This window comes from Pelodiscus sinensis, chromosome 3 (assembly GCF_049634645.1).
Source record: "Pelodiscus sinensis isolate JC-2024 chromosome 3, ASM4963464v1, whole genome shotgun sequence".
In the NCBI taxonomy this organism is placed as follows: Eukaryota; Metazoa; Chordata; order Testudines; family Trionychidae; genus Pelodiscus; species Pelodiscus sinensis.
This window is the reverse complement of record NC_134713.1, coordinates 7,322,329-7,346,924: the sequence shown is the minus strand read 5'-3', so window position 1 is coordinate 7,346,924 and position 24,596 is coordinate 7,322,329. Positions and strand designations below refer to the sequence as shown.

The 24,596-nt window shown below is 43.6% G+C and overlaps 1 protein-coding gene across 2 annotated transcripts; it reads left to right on the top strand.

Moving 5' to 3' along the window:
- Positions 1–354: 354 nt before the first annotated feature.
- Positions 355–2,708, top strand: LOC102452755 (lingual antimicrobial peptide-like). Of its 2 annotated transcripts, XM_006127498.4 has the most exons (4): positions 355–512; positions 1,581–1,711; positions 2,192–2,252; positions 2,494–2,708. In XM_006127498.4, exons 1-4 carry the CDS (start codon positions 455–457, stop codon positions 2,526–2,528), a joined length of 285 nt encoding a protein of 94 aa, XP_006127560.1. In that variant the 5' UTR covers positions 355–454; the 3' UTR covers positions 2,529–2,708. The 2 variants fall into 2 exon arrangements, 1 of the variants encoding a protein (XP_006127560.1); XR_332360.4 differs by lacking the exon at positions 2,192–2,252.
- Positions 2,709–24,596: the final 21,888 nt, after the last annotated feature.

The following is a 24,596-nucleotide window of genomic DNA, read 5'->3' as shown; positions in this document are numbered from 1 at the left end:
TGTAAAATATTGATGAAATATTGTTTTAAGCAAATAAGAAAAAGTATGGACCTACAACCAATGCTTTGAAGGATCAGCTGTGTTCTGGAATTCCTCTCTGCAGTTGGATCCACTTTTAAGAGTAGTAGGAGGCATCTCATTGTCTTCAAAGGACTTTTAAACATGCAGTAAATGTTTGCTGGGTGTAAATATGCACATTGCAACTACGTAGGGAAAGGAATTATTAACTGTCTTTTCTTCAAATTCTCCAGGAACCTTCATGGTGCTGTACAAATAACAACCTAATTATTAACTGATTGTAGCACAAACATTATTAACGTCCAATTTCAAAACAACATTTCAACAAGGCCACATTTCACAATCCCCAGCAGCTCATAAATAGAGACGCTCCGTCTCCTGTCTAACTTGAAGTCTTTTCTCTCCAACGACGTTGAGTTCCCAGCAACCTTCAGCCATGAAGATTCTCCACCTTCTCTTTGCTGTCTTCTTCCTGCTGCTGCAAAGCTCTCCAGGTAAGAGCATAATGGCATGAAGGGACAACATAGGGGAATGTCTGTGAGTCTGTTGTAAGATTTTCTAGAATTTTGCATCATATAGTTTCAACTTTTTTTTTAAAGTGTCCTATAGTTTTCAGCAGGGATTTGACATTTGACTGGAGTATAGTCCAGGGGTGAGAAATGTGGCATTAAAGTTCCTATTAAAGTCTATTCAGATTTGGTTGAACTATCAACTAAAATAATATCCCTACCATTTTACCTCCTGGAGTCCCGCAGGATTGGTTCCTGGTGCTACGCTAGTGAAATGCCAAGCAATGCACATTGGAAAACATAACCCCAACAATACACATGTGGTGATGGGATCTAAAATACTTGTTACCACTGAAGAAACAGATCTTGGAATCATAATTTTCTGAAAACACCCACTCAAAGCGCAGTATCAATCCAAAGAAGTGAAGAGATTATTTGGAATCATAAAAAAAGGAACAGATCATATGAAAAAATATCATGGTGCTTCCATAGACTCTCACATCTTGAATACTGCATATAGATATGGTCATCCCAAAAAGTATATTGGAATTGGGAAAGGGACAGAAAAGATTAGTGGTATGGAAGGGCTTCTGTATGCGGGGAGATCAATAAGACTGTTTTAAAACAGTCTAATATGAATCATCTGAAGGGCCACATTTTGGCAACATTCAGCCTGTCTGGAATTTCTAAGCCTGGCAATTGGCTATTGAAATAGTAATCCCAAGAGCTGTCTTCACAAGCCTGTCTCTGCGGAGTCTCAAAGACAATGAGGCGTTCTCACTGGAAGGGGTTTGTTCAAACACTTCTTTGTCTAGATGTTCCAGCCACCCAATCCAGCACTGAGCCAGTTCATCACAGCTTCGGCGAAAAAGTACAGACATTTCCATACTATCAAAGATCTAGAGAAAGGGGGGATGGGAAGAGAATTGGACTGGCATGGCCTGCCTCAGTAAACTGGAGACTCAATTATTGAAAGCCATCCCTCATGTTGCAATCAGAGCTTTTGATTAGTTTTTTGTATGAATAAAAATCAAGACATTTTTCTCTGTGCAGGATACACCCAGTTTGTCAGTGACCCCTACGCATGCAGACGTGCAAGGGGCTTTTGCCGCTCTCGATGCTATCCCCAATTTTTGACTATTGGAACTTGCGGTTTTGCACAGAGCTGCTGTAAAAGGAGAAGGGTAAGTTCAGGATTTAACGTGTGAGACATGACAGTGTAAACGGAATATTGGTGTTCCTCTTTTCTGTCGCTGCTCTTTCATGACCTTGGAGGCTTGGAACACAGTACACAACTCTGGGACATGGGAGAAGAAGATATTTTGTGCTGCCCTAATTCTGGACTATATAGAGTTTATGTGTTACAGTAACCACATAGGTGCTTTACCTATGGCTTGCCCACAGCTTGAAGCAGCACCAAATCTCCAAGGTTAAACCATGTGTGCCTGAACATGTGACAGTATTGTGACTGGGGGTAATGCCGGTTAACGAAGTTTTCTGATTAACACAGTTCTGGATAGCAAAGGTTTCACAGTATCTTCCTTCAGGTTTTTTTTAATTTATTGCCTATATACTTTACTGATGTGGTTCTCACTGTAAGTGCAGAGAATGTTTCAGGAAGGGCCTTTGTAAGAAAATGTGACTCTGCCTCTTTTATTGGATAGTTGGGGTACAGGGATGGAAGACCCATGTTCAGAAGCCAGACCCATTTCCTTCCAGAGTCAGGTGGGCAGCCAGTTCATGTGTTTTGATATAATTGACTGTGTTGATTAAAACTCTGTAGCAGCATATTGCAGTCTGGAAAATGAATCCCCTGCTCCGCCATTAACCAGAGATATTTGCACTCAACGTTCAGTGTTGGGGAAATGTCTGCTGTACCTTCGGCTTAAAATGCAATGGTCTGTTGTTCTTCTTTTGATGCATATAAACCTTGAGTGTGACCGTTTCTTCTTTTTGTATTTTGTAGATCAGGGAGTGAGCGAGGGCAGTGGAGATAATTAATGCAGGATCTCTGGGAATCTGGCAGAGGACGCCTGGCTTCTAACGTCATTGGATGCTTTTCTTCTAGACTGCAATGAATCTTGCAAACCTTAAAATCTACAAGGGAGCCCTTGTGTCACCTCTACTAGCTTCTTCCTCTCCTTATAATAAAAGTACCTGCTTGTAGTGCAGCATCACAAACATGTGTGTGAGTGTTTTGATTGACGTTTTCGGGTTGTGTGGCTATTTCTTTTCTATAAAATTACTTTTTAAAAGACAATTGCATGTGAATAAACTAAAAGGCCACCTTCATTTGTTAAATCCACCGGGGAGTGTTCTGAGACCAGGGGATGTACGTTTTAATGGGTTTCCCTATGATCACGTGGATCCATTTTTGCATGTTCCTTTGTCTCTTTACACAGCCCAGTAGTTTGTGTTGTAGTCAAAAGAGTTGCGTTCAGTCACATGTCTGCACATGATTGACAGCCCTTGGCATTGCTCCAAGGCATGCTTTTCCCCTCTGCTCCCTTCACCTCCCAAACCTCCCCATCATGAAGGCCTCAGTTTTATACCTGAACTTCCAAACATGGCCGTGTGCAGCACTCGTCAATGCAGAAGAGGGCTCAGTGCAAGGGGCTCCCATTTGGTGGGACTTTTCTGCCCTTCCACTTAGCTCCCTCAGCTGGAAAAGTCCTTCTTTCTCTTTCCCACCATCCCCAAACAGCACGGGCCTTTTTCCTCTCCTTGGCCTCCTCCAGCTGTCATAGGTCTTCGCCGAGCCTCCTAGCTGACAGGGTCCTTCCCTCTCCCCACGGCCTGTCCATGCCAGCAGCCCCTTCTCTCTCTTCCCAGCCCCACTGTCTGGGTGGGCCCTGTGACGGACCAGACCGTGTCTGGGCACAGCTGAGGGCGTCCGCTCATGGCAAACTGCTCGAATCCGGGGCTACTTACAGCCCCCGACTGGTGACCTCTCCACACAGGCCACAAACCAGTCCCACAGAGCGCTTCAGCAACCTGCCTGAAGCCTCCCGAGCAAAACCCCTCCGACACCCCAGCAATATCCGTGCCCCAGATGGCCCCGGGCCTCATACACAGGTGGGGGGTCCTAGCACCCAATCCCACCTACCCCGAACAAGTTCTGTCCGGTTCCAAGAAACCAGCCACAGATCCCTGGTCAATTTACCCTCTGGACCTTACCCACAAATCGCGCTGGGCCAATCCTTTAGAATCTATATCTAAAGGTTTATTATCACAAGAAAGAAAAGCATGAGAGTAAGGTTATTAAAGTACAGTACGTTACATGCACCGAATCTCCCAGTTCTCGATGCAGGCTCTAGCAGAGATGTACAGCTGCTGGTTTAAAAGTTCTTATTGCACATCCTACGATCAGGATGGGTTCACAGGTCTTCCGGGCTCTTCAATCCCTGCAGTGCTGCCTCTGGGATGAAGTGCTGAGCTGAGAACAAAATGGCATCGACCACATGGCCTCTTTATACCCCCTTCCTGGCCTCTTCTGGTATGCAGCAGGTCACCTGGTCCTCAGCCTCTCTCTGCTGGCCGCTCTTAGGTGTCCGCCCTCATGCTTTAGGTGTGTCTTTGGGCCATCAAGCGCCATTGTTCCACAGGGCTTCACTACTCAGCCTGTCCATAGCAATGCTTAACCACATTCAGAGAAATATTCAGCTTCCACACAGATTACAGATCAATTTCTGGGACCAACACCCCCACCTAGGGATGCAGCAGCGATCTGGCTGCTTCCCTCCATTTCGGTAATGTGACAGGCCCCAATTCCTATACAGCACACCGTGTGCCCAGCCCACACGCCTATATTCCTGGCTCACGGTCCGTCCTTTTTTAAAGAGTCGACACATCTCCCTATGAAATAAGGGATAAGGGATCTTTCGGAAAAGGCTTTATTTTAGTCTAGACTGGCGCTTTTTTCCGGTAAAGCTCCATGCGGAAAAAAAGCGGCAGCCATTTTTATGCTAATGAAGCGTGGGAGATTTAAATCCCCGCTTCATTAGCAATTGCGATACGTCTAATTTACATCCCTTTTCCAAAAAAGGGATGTAGTCTAGATGTAGCCCATATGTATTAACTAAAAGAGTTCTCCCATCTGTAGAGGCACTTCACCTCCCCAAGAGAGGAGTCATTCAGGGGTGTATTTTTTATATTCCTTACCGATGTAGTTACACCTACCAAATTTCTTAGTGTAGACCATGGCTATAAAAATATACAAGCAGTTTTGGGATAGGGAATGTGACGAGAGAAATTCCATGATAGCAACTGATGTGCTACTTTCCCAGATGCTTCACTGAGGATGTACAGAGGTTATCCTCAGCTAGAGAACTGTGACCAAACAGGGTGACACAACCTGGAAGAGAGAATGGTCTGTAACAATCTTCAAGGATAATGTATTTGTTATGTCATTAAATACCTATTGGTTCTTGTTTCAGGCAGTGGACAAAAGTGGTTTGAAAGAAAAACTGTCAATGGATATGAGCCATGTTGTTCTACAGCTTTCATATATTTTCTTTTTCTGCCTATCAGAGGGCTATTCAACATGTATGAAAGTTTGCAATTTAAATTGAGTCCAAACATGGAATTTCAACTTGAAACTTATAAGTTTGATGACTATTGCAGTGATATTGTACTTTCTATTTCCAACAGTTTTAATATTTATCTTCCTGCTTTTTTTTATTTATCGCCTTCTTTCTCTATTAGTTGTGGTTGTCACTGTAAGTGCGGAGAATGTTACAGGAAGGGCCTTTGTAAGAAAATGAGACTCTGGCTCTTTTACTTGATAGTTGTGGTACAGGGATGGGAAACCCATATTCAGAAGTCAAACACATTTATTTCGAGAGTCAGGTGAGCAGCCAATGTATGTGTTTTGGTGTCACTGACTACGTTAATTAAATCTCAGTGGCAGCATGTTCCAGCCTAGAAAATTAAGCTCCTGTTCTGGTGTTAGTCAAGGGTATCTGCACTCATTTCTCAGTGATGGGGAAGTTTCTGCTGCACCTTCCATTTGAGATGCAATGTTCTATTTTTCTTGTTTTGATGGATATAAACCTAGAGTGTGAACGTTTCTTCTTTTTGTATGTTGTAGATCAGAGAGTGAGCGATAGCAGCAGAGATTGTTAATGCAGGATCTCTGGGAATGTGGCAGAGGACGCCTGTCTTCTAAAGTCATTGGACACTTTTCTTCTGGGCTGCAAAGAATCTCACAAACCTAAAATCTACAAGGGAGCCCTCGTGTCACCTCTACTAGCTTCTTCCTCTCCTTATAATAAACGTTACTGCTTGTAGTGCAGCATCATAACCATGTGTCTGTAAGTGTTTTGATTGACATTTTGGGGTTGTGTAGTAAGTTCTTTTCTATAAATATACTTTTTAAAAGATAATTGCATATGAATAAAGTAAAAGGCCACCTTCATTTGTTAAATCCACCTGGGGGTGTTCTGAGACCAGGGAATGTACATTTTGATGTATTTCCCAATGATCGCGTAGATCGATTTTTGCCTTTTCTTTTGTCTCTTTACACAGCCCTTTAGTTTGTGTTGTGGTCAAAAGCATTGGGTTCAGTCACAACATAGCTGCACATGATTGACAGCCCTTGGCAGTGTTCAAGGGCTTATTTTTCCCCTCTGCTCCCTTCACCTCCCCACCATGAAGGCCCCAATGTTTTACCTGATCTTCCAAACATCTTATATTAATTACTTCTATGTTATTTGCTTTATACCTAGAAGTCTATACACATTCAGTGCCCCTTGGCCTTTCTCCGTGGAAAAAGTGCCAAGCACAGAGATTAGTAACCTCCCTGTATTGACAGACAGCTGATATAGAAGACTCACTATGCTGTCACAGGTACTCTCCACCCTATTGGTGTCCTCCTCTCTGTGGATTCTCCTTCTTTCTCCTCTTCGAGCAACATGCTGTATTTGGTGCTAACAAATGGGCACAAATGGGAGGAAAGAGGAAGAAGATGAAGGGGAGAGATATTATAAAGAGTCACTGAAGCTTTACAGTCATTTTAATGGATATTGCAAGGAAATTTCAGGTGTCCAACCTTCCGTAGTACCCTTAGACATGTTTAGAAATTTATGAAGCTGCAATTTAAGCCTAGTTACTTCATGTTCTCTGCTTCCAGTGAGAATTAAAGAAATCCCAGAATTTTCTGGGCACCTGCAAGTTCCACTGACGTTCACGCCTTTTATGCATCAATATTATATGTCTTTATTTATACAGTTGTCATTAAGACTGGTGCTTGTTATGCAGGGGGAAGAAAAAAATCCAGGTTTCGGTCAAATCACTAACTGTACAATCGCGACGAGGAGTCCTGTGGCACCTTATAGACTAACTGAAGTGTAGGAGCATAAGCTTTCGTGGGCAAAGACCCACTTCGTCAGATGCATGTAGTGGAAATTTCCAGAGGCAGGAATAAATATGCAGGCCAGGATCAGGCTGGAGATGATGAGGTGATCCAATCAAGGAGGATGAGGCCCACTTCTAGCAGCTGATCTGGAGGTGTGAATTCCAAGAGAATAGAAGCTGCTTTTGTAGTTAGCAAGCCATTCACAGTCTTTGTTTAATCCAGAGTTGATTGTGTCAAACTTAAAGATGAACTGTAGCTCAGCAGTTTCTCTTTGAAGTCTGGTCCTGAAGTTTTTTTGCTGCAGGATGGCTACTTTTAGATCTGCAATTGTGTGTCCAGGAAGATTGAAGTGTTCCCCTACAGGTTTTTGTATGTTGCCATTCCTAATATCAGATTTGTGTCCATTGATTCTTTTACGTAGGGACTGTCCTGTTTGGCCGATGTATATAGCAGTGGGGCATTGTTGGCACATGATGGCATATATTACGTTGGTGGATGTGCCGGAGAATGTACCAGTGACAGTATGGCTGATCTGGTTAGGTCCTGTGATGGTGTTGCTGGTGTATATATGTGGGCAGAGTTGGCACCGAGGTTTGTTGCAAGGATTGGTTCCTGAGTTCGAGTTATTATGGTGCGGTGTGTAGTTGCTGGTGAGAATATGCTTCAGGTTGGCGGGTTGTCTGTGGGCAAGGACCGGCCTACCTCCCAAGGCCTGTGAGAGCGAGGGATCATTGTCCAGGATGGGCTGAAGATCGCTAATGATGCATTGGAGAGGTTTTAGCTGGGGACTATAGGTGATGGCCAGTGGTGTTCCAACAGAACACCACTGGCCATCACCTATAGTCCCCAGCTAAAACCTCTCCAATGCATCATTAGCGATCTTCAGCCCATCCTGGACAATGATCCCTCGCTCTCACAGGCCTTGGGAGGTAGGCCGGTCCTTGCCCACAGACAACCCGCCAACCTGAAGCATATTCTCACCAGCAACTACACACCGCACCATAATAACTCGAACTCAGGAACCAATCCTTGCAACAAACCTCGGTGCCAACTCTGCCCACATATATACACCAGCAACACCATCACAGGACCTAACCAGATCAGCCATACTGTCACTGGTACATTCTCCTGCACATCCACCAACGTAATATATGCCATCATGTGCCAACAATGCCCCACTGCTATATACATCGGCCAAACAGGACAGTCCCTACGTAAAAGAATCAATGGACACAAATCTGATATTAGGAATGGCAACATACAAAAACCTGTAGGGGAACACTTCAATCTTCCTGGACACACAATTGCAGATCTAAAAGTAGCCATCCTGCAGCAAAAAAACTTCAGGACCAGACTTCAAAGAGAAACTGCTGAGCTACAGTTCATCTTTAAGTTTGACACAATCAACTCTGGATTAAACAAAGACTGTGAATGGCTTGCTAACTACAAAAGCAGCTTCTATTCTCTTGGAATTCACACCTCCAGATCAGCTGCTAGAAGTGGGCCTCATCCTCCTTGATTGGATCACCTCATCATCTCCAGCCTGATCCTGGCCTGCATATTTATTCCTGCCTCTGGAAATTTCCACTACATGCATCTGACGAAGTGGGTCTTTGCCCACGAAAGCTTATGCTCCTACACTTCAGTTAGTCTATAAGGTGCCACAGGACTCCTCGTCGCTTTTGCAGATTCAGACTAACACGGCTACCCCTCTGATACTTAACTGTACAATGTCTCAGTTCAGATATACAAGAAGAAAATCACAGGCCCATGCATTTCTGAAACATAGTCGGAAAAAACTTATTTATTTTATCTCTCTTTTTGAAAGTTTAGCCTCCTTTTATGGACTTGGATGTGTGAAATTGAAAGTTTCCCTAAAAATATTGATTAATATTGTTCAAAGCAAATAAACAGATGCATGTAACTATCACCAATGCTTTGTGTGTGCAGCTGGAATTCTTCTCTGCAGTTGGACCCTCATGTGAATGTAATGGGAAACATTCCATTGTGTTCAAAGGACTTTTAAACATACAGTACATGTTTGCTGGGTGTAAATATGTATATTGCAACTACATAGGGAAAGTAATTATTAACTATCTTTTTTTGAAAATCTTCAGAATTTTCATGGTGTTGTATAAAAAACATCCGTTATCATGAACTGATTGTGGCACACGTTCAAGCTTTCAAAACAAAATTTCAACAAGTCCACATTTCACAATCCCCAGCAGACCATAAACAGAGATGTACCATCTCGTTTCTATCTTGGGGTCTTTTCTCTCCAGCGACTTTCAGTCCCCACCCAAACTTCAGCCATGAAGATTCTCTACCTTCTCTTTGCTGTCTTCTTCCTGGTGCTGCAAAACTCTCCAGGTAAGACTGTAACGAAATGAAGGGACAATATAGAGAGACATTTCTGAACCTTTTCTAAGATTTCCTACAACTTTGTATTATATTTTTCAACTTTTTTTTTCTAAACTGTAGTATGCTTTTCAGTGCGGACTTGACATTTGACTAGAGAATAGCCCGGGGGTCAGAAAGGTGTCATTAATGTGCCTATAAATATCTATTCAGATTTGACCCGCAATTATATTGCTACCATTTTACTGCCTGGAGTTCCACAGGGACTGATTCTTGATCCTGTGTTATTTTATTCTCAAGTAACTGAGAGAACATAAGAAATCAACACCTATACATGATTGCAGGTGACAAAAATTAAGCAATAAGTCATTGTCACACAGGGTTTTGTGTCCTTGTGTGAGCTGGGCAAGAAGAAAGAGCTAAATCTACAAAAATGTCTCTAGGAAGAAAAATATTGTTCACATTTATAGACTAGAGAACGCAATCCTAGGAAACAGTGATTATGAGAAAGGATTTGTAGGGAAAAAATGGATAAACCATTGAAAATGGATAAAATATCCTTTAGGTGCATAAAAATGAAAACATAAGAACATAAGAACATAAGAACGGCCGTACTGGGTCAGACCAAAGTATCCTTCTAGCCCAGTATCCTGTCTACCGACAGTGGCCAGCACCAGGTGCCCCAGAGAGGGTGGACCGAAGACAATGATCAAGCGATTTGTCTCCTGCCATCTCTCTCCAGCCTCTGAAAAACAGAGGCCAAGGACACCATTTTATCCCCTGGCTAATAGCCTTTTATGGACCTAACCTCCATGAAATGATCTAGCTTCTCTTTAAACTCTATTATAGTCCTAGCCTTCACAGCCTCCTCTGGCAAGGAGTTCCACAGGTTGACTAAACGCTGTGTGAAGAAGAACTTTCTTTTATTCGTTTAAAACCTGCTACCCATTAATTTCATTTGGTGTCCTCTAGTTCTTCTATTGAGGGAACTAATAAATAACTTTTCTTTATCAGCCCTCTCCACACCACTCATGATTTTATATACCTCTATCATATCCCCCATCAGTCTCCTCTTTTCTAAACTGAAAAGTCCCAGTCACTTTAACCTCTCCTAATATGGGACCCATTCCAAAACCCTAATAATTTTAGTTGCCCTTTTCTGAACCCTTTCCAAGGCCAAAATATCTTTATTGAGGTGAGGAGACCACATCTGTACACAGTATTCAAGATGCGGGCGTGCCATAGTTTTATACAGGGGCAGTAAAATATTCTGGGTCTTATTTTCTATCCCTTTCCTAATAATTTCTAGTATCCTATTTGCCTTTTTGACCGCCACTGTACACTGTGTGGAAGTTTTCAGAGAACTGTCCACGATAATTCCAAGATCTCTTTCCTGATTTGTAGGAGTGTACTCATTGGAAATACATTTTTTCTTAAGGAAATTACATTAAAGAATAAAACCACAAATCCCTAGTGAACGTTAAATCCATTGAGTGATTAGGCCAATATTGTCAATGCAGTTCTTTGTGTTTCTACAAGGTCACATGGATAGACCAGTATCTATTTCTCACAACTGCTACTAATTCTGTTTGCTGTTTTTAAGAGAAGCTAGGTGTCTCAGGCTAAGTCTACCCTACAGGCTTCTTTCAGAAGAAGCTTTTTTCGGAAGAGATCTTTCAAAAAAATTTCTTCCCAAAGAGAGTGCCCACACTGCAAAAGTGCATCGAAAAAGCTATCTGCATCCAGACTGAGTGGACGCTCTTTCGCAAGTAAGCTGGGATTGCTATGGACAGAATGGCCACCAGGGCACCTGTGCTTTTTCCTCTTTCCTATTCTTCTGAAAGAACTCCCTTTTCCCGTCCACACACGCCTTTTTCCAAAAGAGCTCTTTTGCAAAACGGCTTCTTCCTCATAGAATGAGGATTACCAATGCCGGAAAAACCCCTCTGTTCTTTTGATTTTCTTGCGGAAGAACACAAGTGCAGTGCAGTTCCTCAAGTTTTGTCAGAAAAATGGCTGTTTTTCTGACAAAACTCTGTAATATAGACATACACCCTGGCTGCATCTAGACTACACGGCTTCATCGACAGAGCCATGTGAAGTAGTTTACTCTGCATAGTCAAAGAAGGGGGGATTTAAATAACCCCTGCTTCATTAAAATAAAAATGGCCACCGCGCTGTGCCAACAATCAGCTGATCCGGCACAGCGCGGCTGTCTAGACGTGGCAAGGTCAACAAGGGAAGCCTTTGTCGACTGCTCCGGTAAACCTCGTTTCACAGACAATGGCGCCATGATATAGAGAGGATTAATATAGAATTAAAGGTAGATAATAAAATTAATGCAAATCAACAAAGGTTTATGGATAAGTGATTCTGACAAATTAACTTGAGAGAGAGAGACAGAGAGAGAGTCATATTAGAGAGAGATTTGATGAGGTTCATTGTGAAGGGGTGTATGAATCCCACACGGGACAAGAAGGAGTTAAAGGATTATTTTGAGCTCAGTCAGCCTCACCACAGCACGCTGGAGGAACTAAAAGTTTACAAGTAGGATCAATGAGGTAGCACAACTATCCCCCAGATAAGAGATTTTCACCCAGAGAAGGAGATCTGTGAGGTTTTCAGGGCTAGACGCTTCCATATTTAGGGCATGTTTCCACTGCAAGAGCTGCAACAACATAGCTGATCTGTAAGGCTGAAAAGTGACCCCTAATTGCAAATAGGGCCTCATAGGGTAAGTCCAGCAACGAGATGCCCGTGACTGGCCTCAGGCGGCAGGGCTGTTTCCCTGTTGTGTAGATGTCTGGCCTTGGGCTGCAGCCTGGAGTCTGTGAGGTGGGATGATTCCAAAGAGTTGACCGCAACCTGAGCCATAAGTTGACATAAAAACAAAGCCTGAGTCAGCTGCAAGGGGACAGCTGCAGGGGCCTTTTCTTTTGATTTTGTTTGTGTGGATGGATATACCCATTGAGCATTTACTATATAATTTTAGCATTAACAATTCTTAGCACTGAGACATTCTGCCCCCACCACATGAGTATGTAAAACACAGCACCCCTTGAGCAGAGCTAAGGGCCTTTTGCTTTCAGTCTTTATGATAAAGGGACCAGCCTCCTGAATCATGAAACTTTATCCCCAAGTAAGTCAAAGCCAAGGTTTGTTCTGCAGGCTTCCCTTCTATTTTCATTCAATTTGCTGAGGGCTCTTCCAGAAATCAACACTTCATCTTCTTACAAGGGCTCATCTAGACTACGCTGATGTTTTGAAAAAGGAGATGCAAATTCCGCGGGAATTTGCATATCGTTTTCTGATATCACTTTCTAAAACAGAGCTTTCAAAAGTGAAAGTAGTCAGGACGTGGTTTTCTCAGCAACCCTCCCCCCTTTTTCGAAAAGCCACTCTTCCTCAAAAAATGAGGTTTACACGACTTTTCAAAAAAGGGAGGGTGGTGCTGAAAAAAACGTGTCCTGACTACTTTCACTTTTGAAAGCTCCACTTTCAAAAGTGAGATTGGAAGACGATATGCAAATTCCCATGGAGTGAAGGGAGAGCCGTGTTCAGAAGTCAGGTATATTTATTTACTTCAGAAGTCAGGCCATATTTATTTACTTCAGAAGCCAGATGGACAGCCAGTTTGCATAAATATAACTCCCTACCTTCATAATAACTCTGCAGCAACATCTGGCAGCAGACAAAATGAATCCTTTGCTCTGGAGTTAGCCAGGAATATCTGAAAATTCCTGCTCGGCCTTGCATTTGAAATGTAATGTTACATTGTCCTTGTTTTAATCAATGTCAGCAGAGGATTCAAACATGTCCTCCCTTTTTGCAGTTAACCCAATGAGTGATAGCAGCAGAGATTGTCAAGGCAGGATTTCTGGGGAAATGACAGAGGATGCCTAGCTTCTAAAATTGCTGGATCCTTTTCATCAGGGCTGTAAAGAATCTTGCAAGCTGGAAACAATCCACCAGGAAGCCTCGAGGTCATCCCTAATTGCTTGTTCTCCTTCTGATAAATGCCGCTGGCTGCGGTGGTGTGTCACAAATGTGTGTTGGAGTGTTTTGACTGTAGTATGGGAGGCGGCTTTGCTACTTATTTCACATAAAAATCCCTTTCTTTTACATATATAAAAGGTCACTGTCATACTTTAAAACCAACCAGGGGTGTTCTTAGACCAGGAAACATACATATTTATATGCATATATTTCACTTAGCCTATGAGGACAAATCTTTGCCTGTGCCTGGCTCCTTTTAGAAAGCTGTTTGATTTGTGTTGTTGCCAGTGGGGCTGGGTTCAGTCACAGCTTAGCTGTGCTGTGGGTGACGCCCACGTCGGCGTTCCATAGCACGTCAACTCTCTCACCTCTGAAACCTCCTCACCTCCAGAGCCACTGCTCTTATCCCAGAGCTTCCAGACATGGCCATGTTCACTACGGAACAGGGTGAGCAGCTAGCAAGTGTGAAAAATTGGGAAGGGGAGGGGGCAACAGGGTGCCTGCACAAGAAAGAATCCCATGTAGTGAGATCATCAATATACAAATGAAGAATGGTAATGCAATTAGTCTTCCCTTGAGAGGGAGAACTCATTCACGCCCTCCGTACCCTAGGTTCGCTGCGGAAAGTAAACTGTGTCTGTGCAATTGTCAACAGGCAGCTGAACATACCTGCTCAGCTTTTAGACTTTATAACATAGAATCCTAGGGCTGAAAGAGACCTCGGGAGGTCATCAAGTCCAGCCTCCTGCCCAAAGCAGGACCAACCCCAACTAAATTAACCCAGCCAAGTCTTTGTCAAGTCAAGACTTAAAAACCTCTAGGGATGGAGATTCCACCACCTCCCTAGGGAACCCATTCCAGTGCTGCACCACCCTCCTAGTGAAATAGTTTTTCCTAACATCCAACCTAGACCTCCCCCACTGCAACTTGAGACTATTGCTCCTTGTTCTGCCATCCATCACTACTGAGAATAGCCTTTCTCCATCCTCTCTGGAACTTCCCTTCAGGAAGTTGAAGGCTGCTATCAAATCCCCCCTCACTTTTCTCTTCTGCAGACTAAATAAGCCCAAATTCCTCAGCCTTTCCTCAAAGGTCATGTGCTCCAGCCCCCTAATCATTTTGGTCGCCCTCCGCTGGATCCTCTCAAACATGATCAGTTATAAATAAATATACATTAAATGATCATAACTGCAGGTAAAATAAATAGCATTATAGGAAGTGTTTGTAATACTCTTTGAGGTTGGATCTTCTTGGTTATAAAAGTTCTTCAAACTGCATGTCCCGGTTACAGAATTCTCATTGTAACTTTAAAATTTCTCGAATAGTTTCTTAAACATTTACGACAACCTTAAATTAGAACTCTCTTTTCCCATTAAAACATTTATACATTACACTGCCATATCAAATAAAACCTGGATCTACTGAATGTCTATTATGGACTTCTTGAACTAAAGGATATAATCTGGATGAGAAAAAGATAAAAGATGAAGTTATTTCTCATTTTAACCAGAGTGTGTGGGCAGCTTTGCTAGCCACTAGTTTTGCTTCTTAGTCTAACTCTTTTGTGAAAATCAGAAGCAGCTTCTCTGATTTGATGAGTTTTAAAGGATTAGGTCTAAATTATGCTAACTCTTCCAGCCTATTCATGAATTCCTGTTCAGGGATGCATATGGCATTATTAGTAGTAGCAATGCCATGTTTTCTTATTAACAATGACATTCCACAATACAAATCCCCTTGTTACAGAAGTTTTACTCTGAATATACCTGGTCAATACTGACAGCCTTTCTCAAAACCCATTGAAGTCAATTGACAATGACCCTTTGAATAGACTAAATTCTCAAGAGAAAGTCAAACATATTCTATTTATTCATGTTGCTCAGCTACTATGTATAGAATTCTATCAAAATAAGAAAGTCGGTTGTCCCTGGGAAGGCTATGGAAGAAGATTACAGGAGAAGGCAGAATGTCAGCAGACACATCTATTTTGCTGAAGTAGACATACCCAGAGAGAGCAGTGCATGGTGGCAGCCGGGAGCTGTTCCACGATGGAAGCCACTTTAAAAACCAGCTCGCCATGCAGACCAGCCCCTGCCTGCCATCCCCCACTGCTGCCTCTGATACAGAGGCAGCAACGCAGTGTGGCACAGCTCCTATCATCAGGGGAGCCGAGCACTCCATGGACAGAGGCTGCTGCATGTTAGCAGCCCCTGTCCAAGGGGAGCTCTCCCTCCCGCAGACAGGAGCTGCTGCCGCAGAGCAGCCTCTATCTGCAGGGAGCTTGGACACCCACCATGGACAAGGACTCCTGCCATGGAGCATCCTCTGTCCATGGCAAGCCCAGGCCCACCAAACAGAAACAGAGCCCTCCAGAGTGATATGCAAGAGTCCCCATAGATTGAGGTGTGAAGCCAAGCTCCTGGATAGGTGATGGGCTTTAAGAGACTCACTTGCTCTGTGGCGGATGTTAAAAAAAAGTCGGTCAGTTTTATTTCACCGGAGATCAGTCCCATTACAGGGGTTTCCTATAACGCTGGCAGGCTCCCAAATGTTGTGCAGAACTCTGGTGAAACTGCTCTGCTTTATATAACTATTTAAACTATGGACTGTTGGATTTCCCTTTGACAGCAATCACCATGTCCATAGCGTCTGCCAATTCTTAAACAATCAGGGACACAATTCATGTCCTAACAGCTTTCCTCGTGGCACCTACACACCTGCTTATACCCCGCAGGAAGGGTGAATGCAGCACAAAGTAAAAAACCAATCATTCTGTAGAGTTGGGTGAATAAGGGTTGCTATTCCATGATGACAGGCATTTCCTATTCACTGACACCTGGCCAAGTTCCCTTCAATGCCAAAGTTAATCACAGTGTGCACATCCAGTAGCAGCTTCTTGAAAGCAAGTGGAGAGAGGGAATTCAACAGGAGAGCTGTTGAGACGTGTAACTGTGGAGATGGATGTCCTTCAGGGTGTATCTAGACTACAGGGTTTTGTCGACAAAAGTGGACTTTTGTCGACAAAACTATACCTGCGTCCACGCTGCCTTTGAGTTATGTCAACATAATGTCGACAAAACTCAGCAGTTTTGTCGACGTATGTAAACCTCATTCTACGAGGAATAACGCCTTTTGTCGACAGAGTTCTGTTGATAGGAGGCATTATTGCATCTACACTGTCCTTTGCGTCCACACTGTTATGTCGACAAAGCGGCTTGCTTTGTCAACAGAACTGGATGTAGTCTAGAAGCTCTTTGTCGACAGAAGCTTTGTTGACAGTATCTGTCGACAAAACTTCTGTCAACAAAACCCTGTAGTCTAGACATACCCTCACTGTCCACCCCTTTACAGGAAAGAGAGCAACTGGCTGCCTGCATCGCCAGCTTCCCTTAGTAACTGCTGTGGGTTTGGTTCTCTCTGGCTCTAATTGTGATGTGCTCCACGCTATCATTAATCCAATTTGGCTGAGTAGGATGTAAATGAATCATCAATTACATCCCTGATTTCCTTCTGAAGACTCAGTTAGGAACAGTGTCCCAATGTGCACCGCCAAATAGTTAGGTTAGAATTAACTTCCCCTTCCTCACCCCATGTTGTGTTTTTAAAACCCACACACCCCTGCAATCAACCCCGGTGCCAAGTCTGCCCACACATCTATACAAGCGATTTCGTCACTGGACCCAACCACATTAACCACCAAATCTCATTTAACTGCACATCCATTAACGTGATCTATGCCATCAAGTGCCAGCCATGCCCCTCTGCCATGTATATTGGACAAACTGGACAATCCCTATGTGAAAGAATTAATGGACACAAACCAGATATCCGAAAAGGCAGCACACAAAAACCTGTTGGGGAACACTTTAACCTCCCTGGTCACTCATTAAGGGATCTACAAGTTGCTGTTTTGTTTCAAACCAATTCCACAAGCCAAATACTCGGAGAAGGACTGGAACTCCACTTCATTCTCAAGTTTAACTCTCATGCAAATGGTCTAAATCGCGATATCGGATGGCTTGAACACTATCAACCAACCAAACAATGAAGGTGCCAATGGTTCTTGATGTCTGTGTAGTATCTGGTGTTAGTACTCTTACTTTCCTAGTGCAAACTAATGGTTCTTATCAGCCTCTTTTAACTATTTAGTCTTTAAGGTGCTAATAGACTATCTGTTGTTTTTTAAGTTTTCCTGTTAGATCATGGCTCCGCTATCCCTTTTAAACTTATCTACCCAATGTCCTCTTCCCCCCTCCCATTTTTTTCCTTCTCCTCCTCCCCCTCCTTCCCTTATTTATTCTTGGTTCTGGACTTTCAACACTCAGGTCATCTGAAGAAGTGGGTTGTGCCCACAGAAGCTGATAATACCATCTACATATTTTTTTACTCTTTAAATTGCTACCAGACTATTTGATGTTTTTTAAGTTTTTCCTGTTACAGACTAACTTGGCTACCCCTCTGACACCTATTGTGGTTCACTGTTCCCGATAGTGCCACTTAGACCACTTAGACAGAGAAATAAGAACAAGGGAGCTCTACAGGCTAAGCTAAAAAGCAGGTGGCTTTATAGCTCAAGCTGTAGAGGTGTTACCCAGAAATCCCAGGTTCAAGACTTCCTGGCAGGGATGGCCTTACCAAGAGATGAACTGAGGAAGCTGCCTTAGGTCCCAGACTGTGGGGGGGGTTGTGCCACTAGGACCCAGAGAATTGAGAGGGAGCATGGGGGCATCATTTGAGCTCCCCGCCTCATGTGCCAAAATGTTGTGGGCCAGCCCTGCTTCCTGGCACTGGTTACACCTTTTTGCAAAGGTATCTACAACCCAGCAGACAAGTACCCATCTTAAAAGGATACATAGTCATGTCTGCAAGAACTGTCCTACCACCAGATATTATTATGTCTAGAAAGGAAGCCGAGGACATACAAGATGAGGAAAAAACTTTCCAGTTTTCAAGCTTACCCAGAACTCTTCTTCAGGTCTGAATAAGCTCAAAAGCTAGTCTCTTTCATGAGCAGAAATGGGACTAATACAGATATGACCTCACTTACCTTGTCATTTTAAAATCCCAGGACCAACACAGATACAACTGCACACAGACCCTCCTTCTTCCTCCTTTTTCTGGCTAACACAACACTACGGGAGCCACACACTAAGCATGCAGATGTCTGGATAAAGGGAATGTGGATAAATGAAATTATGCTGTAAAATTGTTTTTGGTTCAAAATGATCATGTTTTAATATGGATAAATTACAGACATATCACTTGGTTCTAGTGAAAATGTGCACTGTCCAACCACACTATGTATTTCAGAATTCTTGCAACTCCTTCTGTGGAAAATTCCATGGTCTTTCTGCAAAACATCTTGTGCCATGCCAGGCTGTGTAAGACACATTAGGACACAGTATTTTGTGCAAAGTGTCTTGGGACATATAACGAACAATTACTGGCTTAGCTCTGGTCAGCAACTTACTTCTGCAGGCCACTTCCCCTTGTCCTCCCTGTGTTGCGTTCCTTGACCAACTTGATACGACTGTGCCCATCCGCATGTTTCAGATTCTTTATGTCAAGCCTTTTAGAATCAGACAAATGTGGAGCTGAAAGGGACCTCTGTCAGAAAATGAGCCATGGTTCTAGTGAAGACTCACAATGTCCAATGTTAATTTGAACTTCGGAATTCTTTCAACTTTGTGTGTGGAAAATTCCGAGGTCTTTGTACAACATATCTTGTGCCATCCCAGTTTGCATAAGACACGTTAAGGCCTCGGTGGTTTCTGTGAAACTTCTTGGGACATACAATGAACTGGTTTAGCCCTACTTAGAAACTTATTTCTCCAGGCTACTTCTTCATCGCTCTGTGTTGTGTTCCTTGGCCAACTTGATATGACTCCATGTTCTTCCCTCTGTCAGTTTCTTTGTCAGCACTTTGATAAGCTGCATAAAGTTTAATTTTGAAGCCAGGAAAGATTCTTTATGTAAAGTCTTTTTGGAATCATAGAAATGTAGGGCTGACAGAAACCTCAAACATTAATCACCATTACTGGGGATGGAAAGGACCTTGAGAAGATCTGGAGAAATTCTAACCAGATTGATTTCCCTACTTCTAATAAAATCTATTTGTTGTGAAATCCCAAGGCTAACAAGTGCACCTATGTCATGGTAAAATGGGTGGGGAGCTCTTTCTGTCCTCATTGGTAGTCCTTTTTTAAAAAAATGAAAGGGCATTGCAAACAAAAGCATTAATCCCTATTTAATATTAAATCCAGTCAGGAATGATTAGGTCACCATGGTCAATGCAGCTGTTTGTATTTCTATAAGCGGACATGGATAGATCAGTATCTATTTCTTGCAACTGCTGCTAATCCATTTTATTTTTGTTTGTAAGGGAAGCTGGTACTGTCACAGCTTGGTTGTATGATTTATATCCCCCACCTCATTGGTCTGTGGCATTATTTTCATAGCATAGAAATGGAGAAGAGGATTCAAACAAAATTCTCTTGCTGGAAGGTTGCAGTGTAATGCTACCTCTTAGAATTCAGAACAATAACATAAAGGAACCTCAAAACCGATAAAAACCAAAAAAAAAGGCTGCTCCCTAAAAGAGAATTACAACTCACCCCATAGTACTCTAGGTGAATTGTCTAAATACAGGTTGGACCTCCCTGGTCTGGCATCCTATAGACTTAACTGCTCCCGGATAAGGGATTTTTCTGGACAGGGGGAGGTCATTTCACCCCTTTCCCTCCCCCCCCCCCCGGCTGGCTTCCTGGCTCCCCCACAGCCCAGCTGAGCCCCACGCCAGCTCCCAGCCCCTCCCCAGCCTACCTGAGCCATGCACCAGCTCCCAGGCCCCCACCATCCTGCAGCACACCAGGGCTGTGTCTAAACTACATGGCTCCATCGATAGAGCCATGTAGATGAGGGTTGTAGGCAAAGGGAAATGAAGCCGTGATTTAAATAATCGCGGCTTCATTTAAATTTACATGGCTGCCGCACTGAGCCGACAAACAGCTGATCAGCTGTTTGTCGGCTCAGCACGGCAGCCATGTAAATTTAAATGAAGCCGCGATTATTTAAATCGCGGCTTCATTTCCCTTTGCCAAAAAAACAAATCTACATGGCTCCGTCGACGGAGCCATGTAGTTGAGACGTACCCCAGGACTCTCTGATCCTGGAACATCCGTGGTCATGCCGAACCACAGATGTTGCTGGACCAGAAAATCCTGGATTTTAGAGGTGCAACATATACTGATTACCACCACCAACACAGATTGCAAGAGGGACCAGAATACCCCAGACAAACCTGAAGTGTTAGCTTGTCATCTATACACCACGCATAGCCACCAGCTTTCTAGTCGTACTATTATAATGGAGAACTGAAAGAAATCACAAAGGGGTATCTGCACCTGGCCCTTTGCACTCTATGCCAACCTTTGCTCTCTGCAGCCCATCCTTCCCCTACATATTGCTCATGCTTCACTATCAGCACCTCACCCACACAGCCATCCCACTTATACACTGGTGTCCATATAGCTCTGAGGTCCCCAGCCTCCATAGAGTCATTATATCACCGCTCTTCCTCCACACCCATCCCCTGGGGTTGAGTCCCTCAAAAAAAGCCTTCATGTAACTCCACTTGGGAACTCAACTGCACTCAGCTCTCCTGTCCAATGCTAGACACTCTGCAACAGGTTCTCCTATTGCCAAGCCCAGGGAGAGGATAAGTTTCCGTGTTTCCAGATGAAGTCTTTTCCCTCCCAATAAACCCACCAGGTCCATCCCCTACAGAACATCCTATCTGTTTCTCTGTGTTGCTTGATGGGAAACTGACCCTGATCTAATCCTCATGCAAATGACTCCCATCAGTAGCTGGCCTCCCAATTCTGATGCCTGGCTCCTATTTCTCTTTTCAGAAAAATCCACTCTCCATACACATGTACTTTAAAGCCTCAGCTCCCTGATATATTCCCCAAACAAGAGCTCAGCTCAGCTTGGTGCCCGGCCAATCCCCAGTGCCCACATCAGCACTTCACCCAAACTACTGGCTGCCTCATAAAATGTTTCCCTGGTCCACCCCACCTGGTCATTGCCAATATGGCCCAACTGAGTCCTGCAGCATTCTCATCTCTCCATTGGTGTCTGCCGCCTGTGGATACCAAGTGCCCAATCTTTGTGTGTGCCTCTGAGTCACCCCAGTCCCACACCACATGAACCAATTTTCTGCATCCCCCCCCCATTCACACACATAAGTTTATTCCCTGTAGTTTCCATACTATGTGTCTCTCCCTTCTTGATCCCACAATATATCCCTTTCCCTTCACCCCAACCTATCTTTTGGCTCCTTAAGAACATAGGAACATAAGAACGGCCGTACTGGGTCAGACCAAAGGTCCATCTAGCCCAGTAGCCTGTCTGCCGACAGTGGCCAGCACCAGGTGCCCCAGAGAGGGTGGACCGAAGACAATGATCAAGCGATTTGTCTCCTGCCATCCCTCTCCAGCCTCTGACAGACAGAGGCCAAGGACACTATTTTATCCCCTGGCTAATATCCTTTTATGGACCTAACCTCCATGAAATTATCTAGCTTCTCTTTAAACTCTGTTATAGTCCTAGCCTTCACAGCCTCCTCTGGCAAGGAGTGCCACAGGTTGACTACACGCTGTGTGAAGAAGAACTTTCTTTTGGTAGTTTTAAACCTGCTACCCATTAATTTCATTTGGGGTACATCTAAACTACATGCCTCTGTCGGCAGAGGCATGTAGATTTGTTTTTTTGGCAAAGGCAAATGAAGCCGCGATTTAAATGATTGCGGCTTCATTTACATTTACATGGCTGCCGTGCTGAGCCGACAAACAGCTGCTCAGCTGTTTGTCGGCTCGCACGCTAATCTGGACATTCCCCCTGTCGACATCAAAGCCCTTTGTCGGCAGCCCCGGTAAACCTCATTCCACGAGGAATAACGGGGCTGCCGACAAAGGGCTTTGATGTCGACAGGGGGAGCGTCCAGACTAGCGCGCGAGCCGACAAACAGCTGATCAGCTGTTTGTTGGCTCAGCGCGTCAGCCATGTAAATGTAAATGAAGCCGCGATCATTTAAATCGCGGCTTCATTTGCCTTTGCCTATGTGTCAAATCTACATGCCTCTGACGACAGAGGCATGTAGTCTAGACACAGCCTTGGTGTCCTCTAGTTCTTCTATTGAGGGAACTAATAAATAACTTTTCTTTATCGGCCCTCTCCACACCACTCATGATTTTATAGACCTCTATCGTATCCCCCCCTCAGTCTCCTCTTTTCTAAACTGAAAAGTCCCAGACGCTTTAACCTCCCTTCATATGAGACCCGTTCCAAACCCCTAATCATTTTAGTTGCCCTTTTCTGAACCCTTTCCAAGGCCAAAATATCTTTTTTGAGGCTCTTTGAAACCCCTCAGGTGCCTCTAACTCCCAGTCCCCAGATACTTTCCTCACACCTCAGGCGTGTTTTCAGAAGGGCCGCACTGGCCTCTCCCTCCCTCTGACCAGGCCCTCTCAGAGGTCCAGAGAGGCCCAGACCACATCTAGCTTTTGAGGCCCCTAGCCATAATTAAAATAAAAAGTGGCGATACATGAATACTAAATAAGGCACCAAAAAAGTGAGACATATAATTTGAACATTTAACAAATGCTTTTCTAGCCTTTTTCTGTGCAAATTCACTAATTACTGAGGAAAATTCTATCTGTCAATTAACAAATGTCTAAAATTGAGGCCTACCCCCTCTGAGCTTGAGGCCCAGGCCAAATGGCCCTCCTGGCTCCCCTCTGACTTCCAGGTAACTAAGCAGCCTCCATAGCCAATCTTCTGTGGCATGCAAAGAAGACTGCTGCTTTACCAATCCATAGGGAGACTGATAGATCTTCACAGGGAGATACAAGGCCTCAACCCACATGGAGCCTGAGCTCTGCTGGAGCCAGCTCTGATCAATATTGTCATGCTCAGATCTCAGCTCTGACATGGCTCACAATGTCAGAGTCATTTTAGAGGGAGCTATGGCACCTTACTCTCTACAAAACATGAAGGCTCTGGCAAGACTGCAAAGGCCCCACTGGTTTCTACAGAACTGTGATTATTACTTGATACAAAAATATTAAGCCTGGCTTCCTAGGGAGGCTTCTTTTTAGCACTTTTTTATGGCAAAAAAATCTAAAGAAGACATGGGGACCCACGATAGGGATACCAATTATTTAAAAGGATAATCGGTTTCAAGCGGAGTGCCTCAAGGATCAGTTCTAGGGCCGGTTTTGTTGAACATCTTTATAAATGACCTGGATGAGAGGATGGATTGCACCCTCAGCAAGTTTGCAAATTACATTAAGCTAGGTGGAGAGGGAGATATGTTGGAAGGCAGGGACAGCTGTAACTATAACAGAAAATATAGCATTTATTTTTACTAATGTCATATGTATCTAGAGATGAGCAAGAATCTTTTGGCAAAATTAGGGCTAAGCCCATAAAGCTTGTAAAATAGCAGATGCTGTGTCTCTTGCTCCTAGAACATTGAGTAAGAGCAACAGTCTCTAGTAGCTAACCACAAACTCTCACTCGGTTGTGAAGTAACTTACTCTTTTATCAGTCTCTTCTATATTATTTGCTTCATACTTAGAAGTTAGCATCAAAGATACCAGATCAAGCTGGGACTTGATATGGCAGCATAATGTACATATTAGAAATTGTATGGAAAATTAAAATGTATCTGGAGGTTTCTGCAACAGAGCCCTGCAGTCTCAGGAAGTTTAATTCTCAAGGTGATCTCACTAGAGCTGGCTGAGAAGCAGCTGGATCATTCATGTTGTTTTTCAATAACTCTGGAACATTAGGGAAATTTCAGTAGACTGGGAGCTGACCTGGGGTCTATGGGTTATTAGAGGCCTGTCACTTTGACATCAATCCTAGGAAAAATAATGGAACAGTTGATACAGTGAGGATTCATTCAGAATTAAAGGAGGGTAAAAGAAAGGATGCCAATGAACACAGTTTTATGGAAAAGAGATACTAACTAGTCAACAAACAAACTAATTAAACCTCATATATTGAGGAGTAAGGGTTATTTCGAGGGAAGGGTTTTCTCTCAAAATAACCCCGCAGGGACTGAGTTTGGTATCCCGAAATAGCACTAGTGCGAAAAAGCAGCAATCCGTGATTATGCAAATGAAGCGCGGGATATTTAAATCCCCACTTCATTTGCAATTTCAGATGTCTACATTTGCATTCCTCCCTCAAAGGAGGAATCAAGTGTAGACATACTGTGTGTGCGTGTGTATGTAAATGAATACTTGCTGTTTGGTTCATGAAGATAATTTCTTGGTATACTATACTTAGTCTTC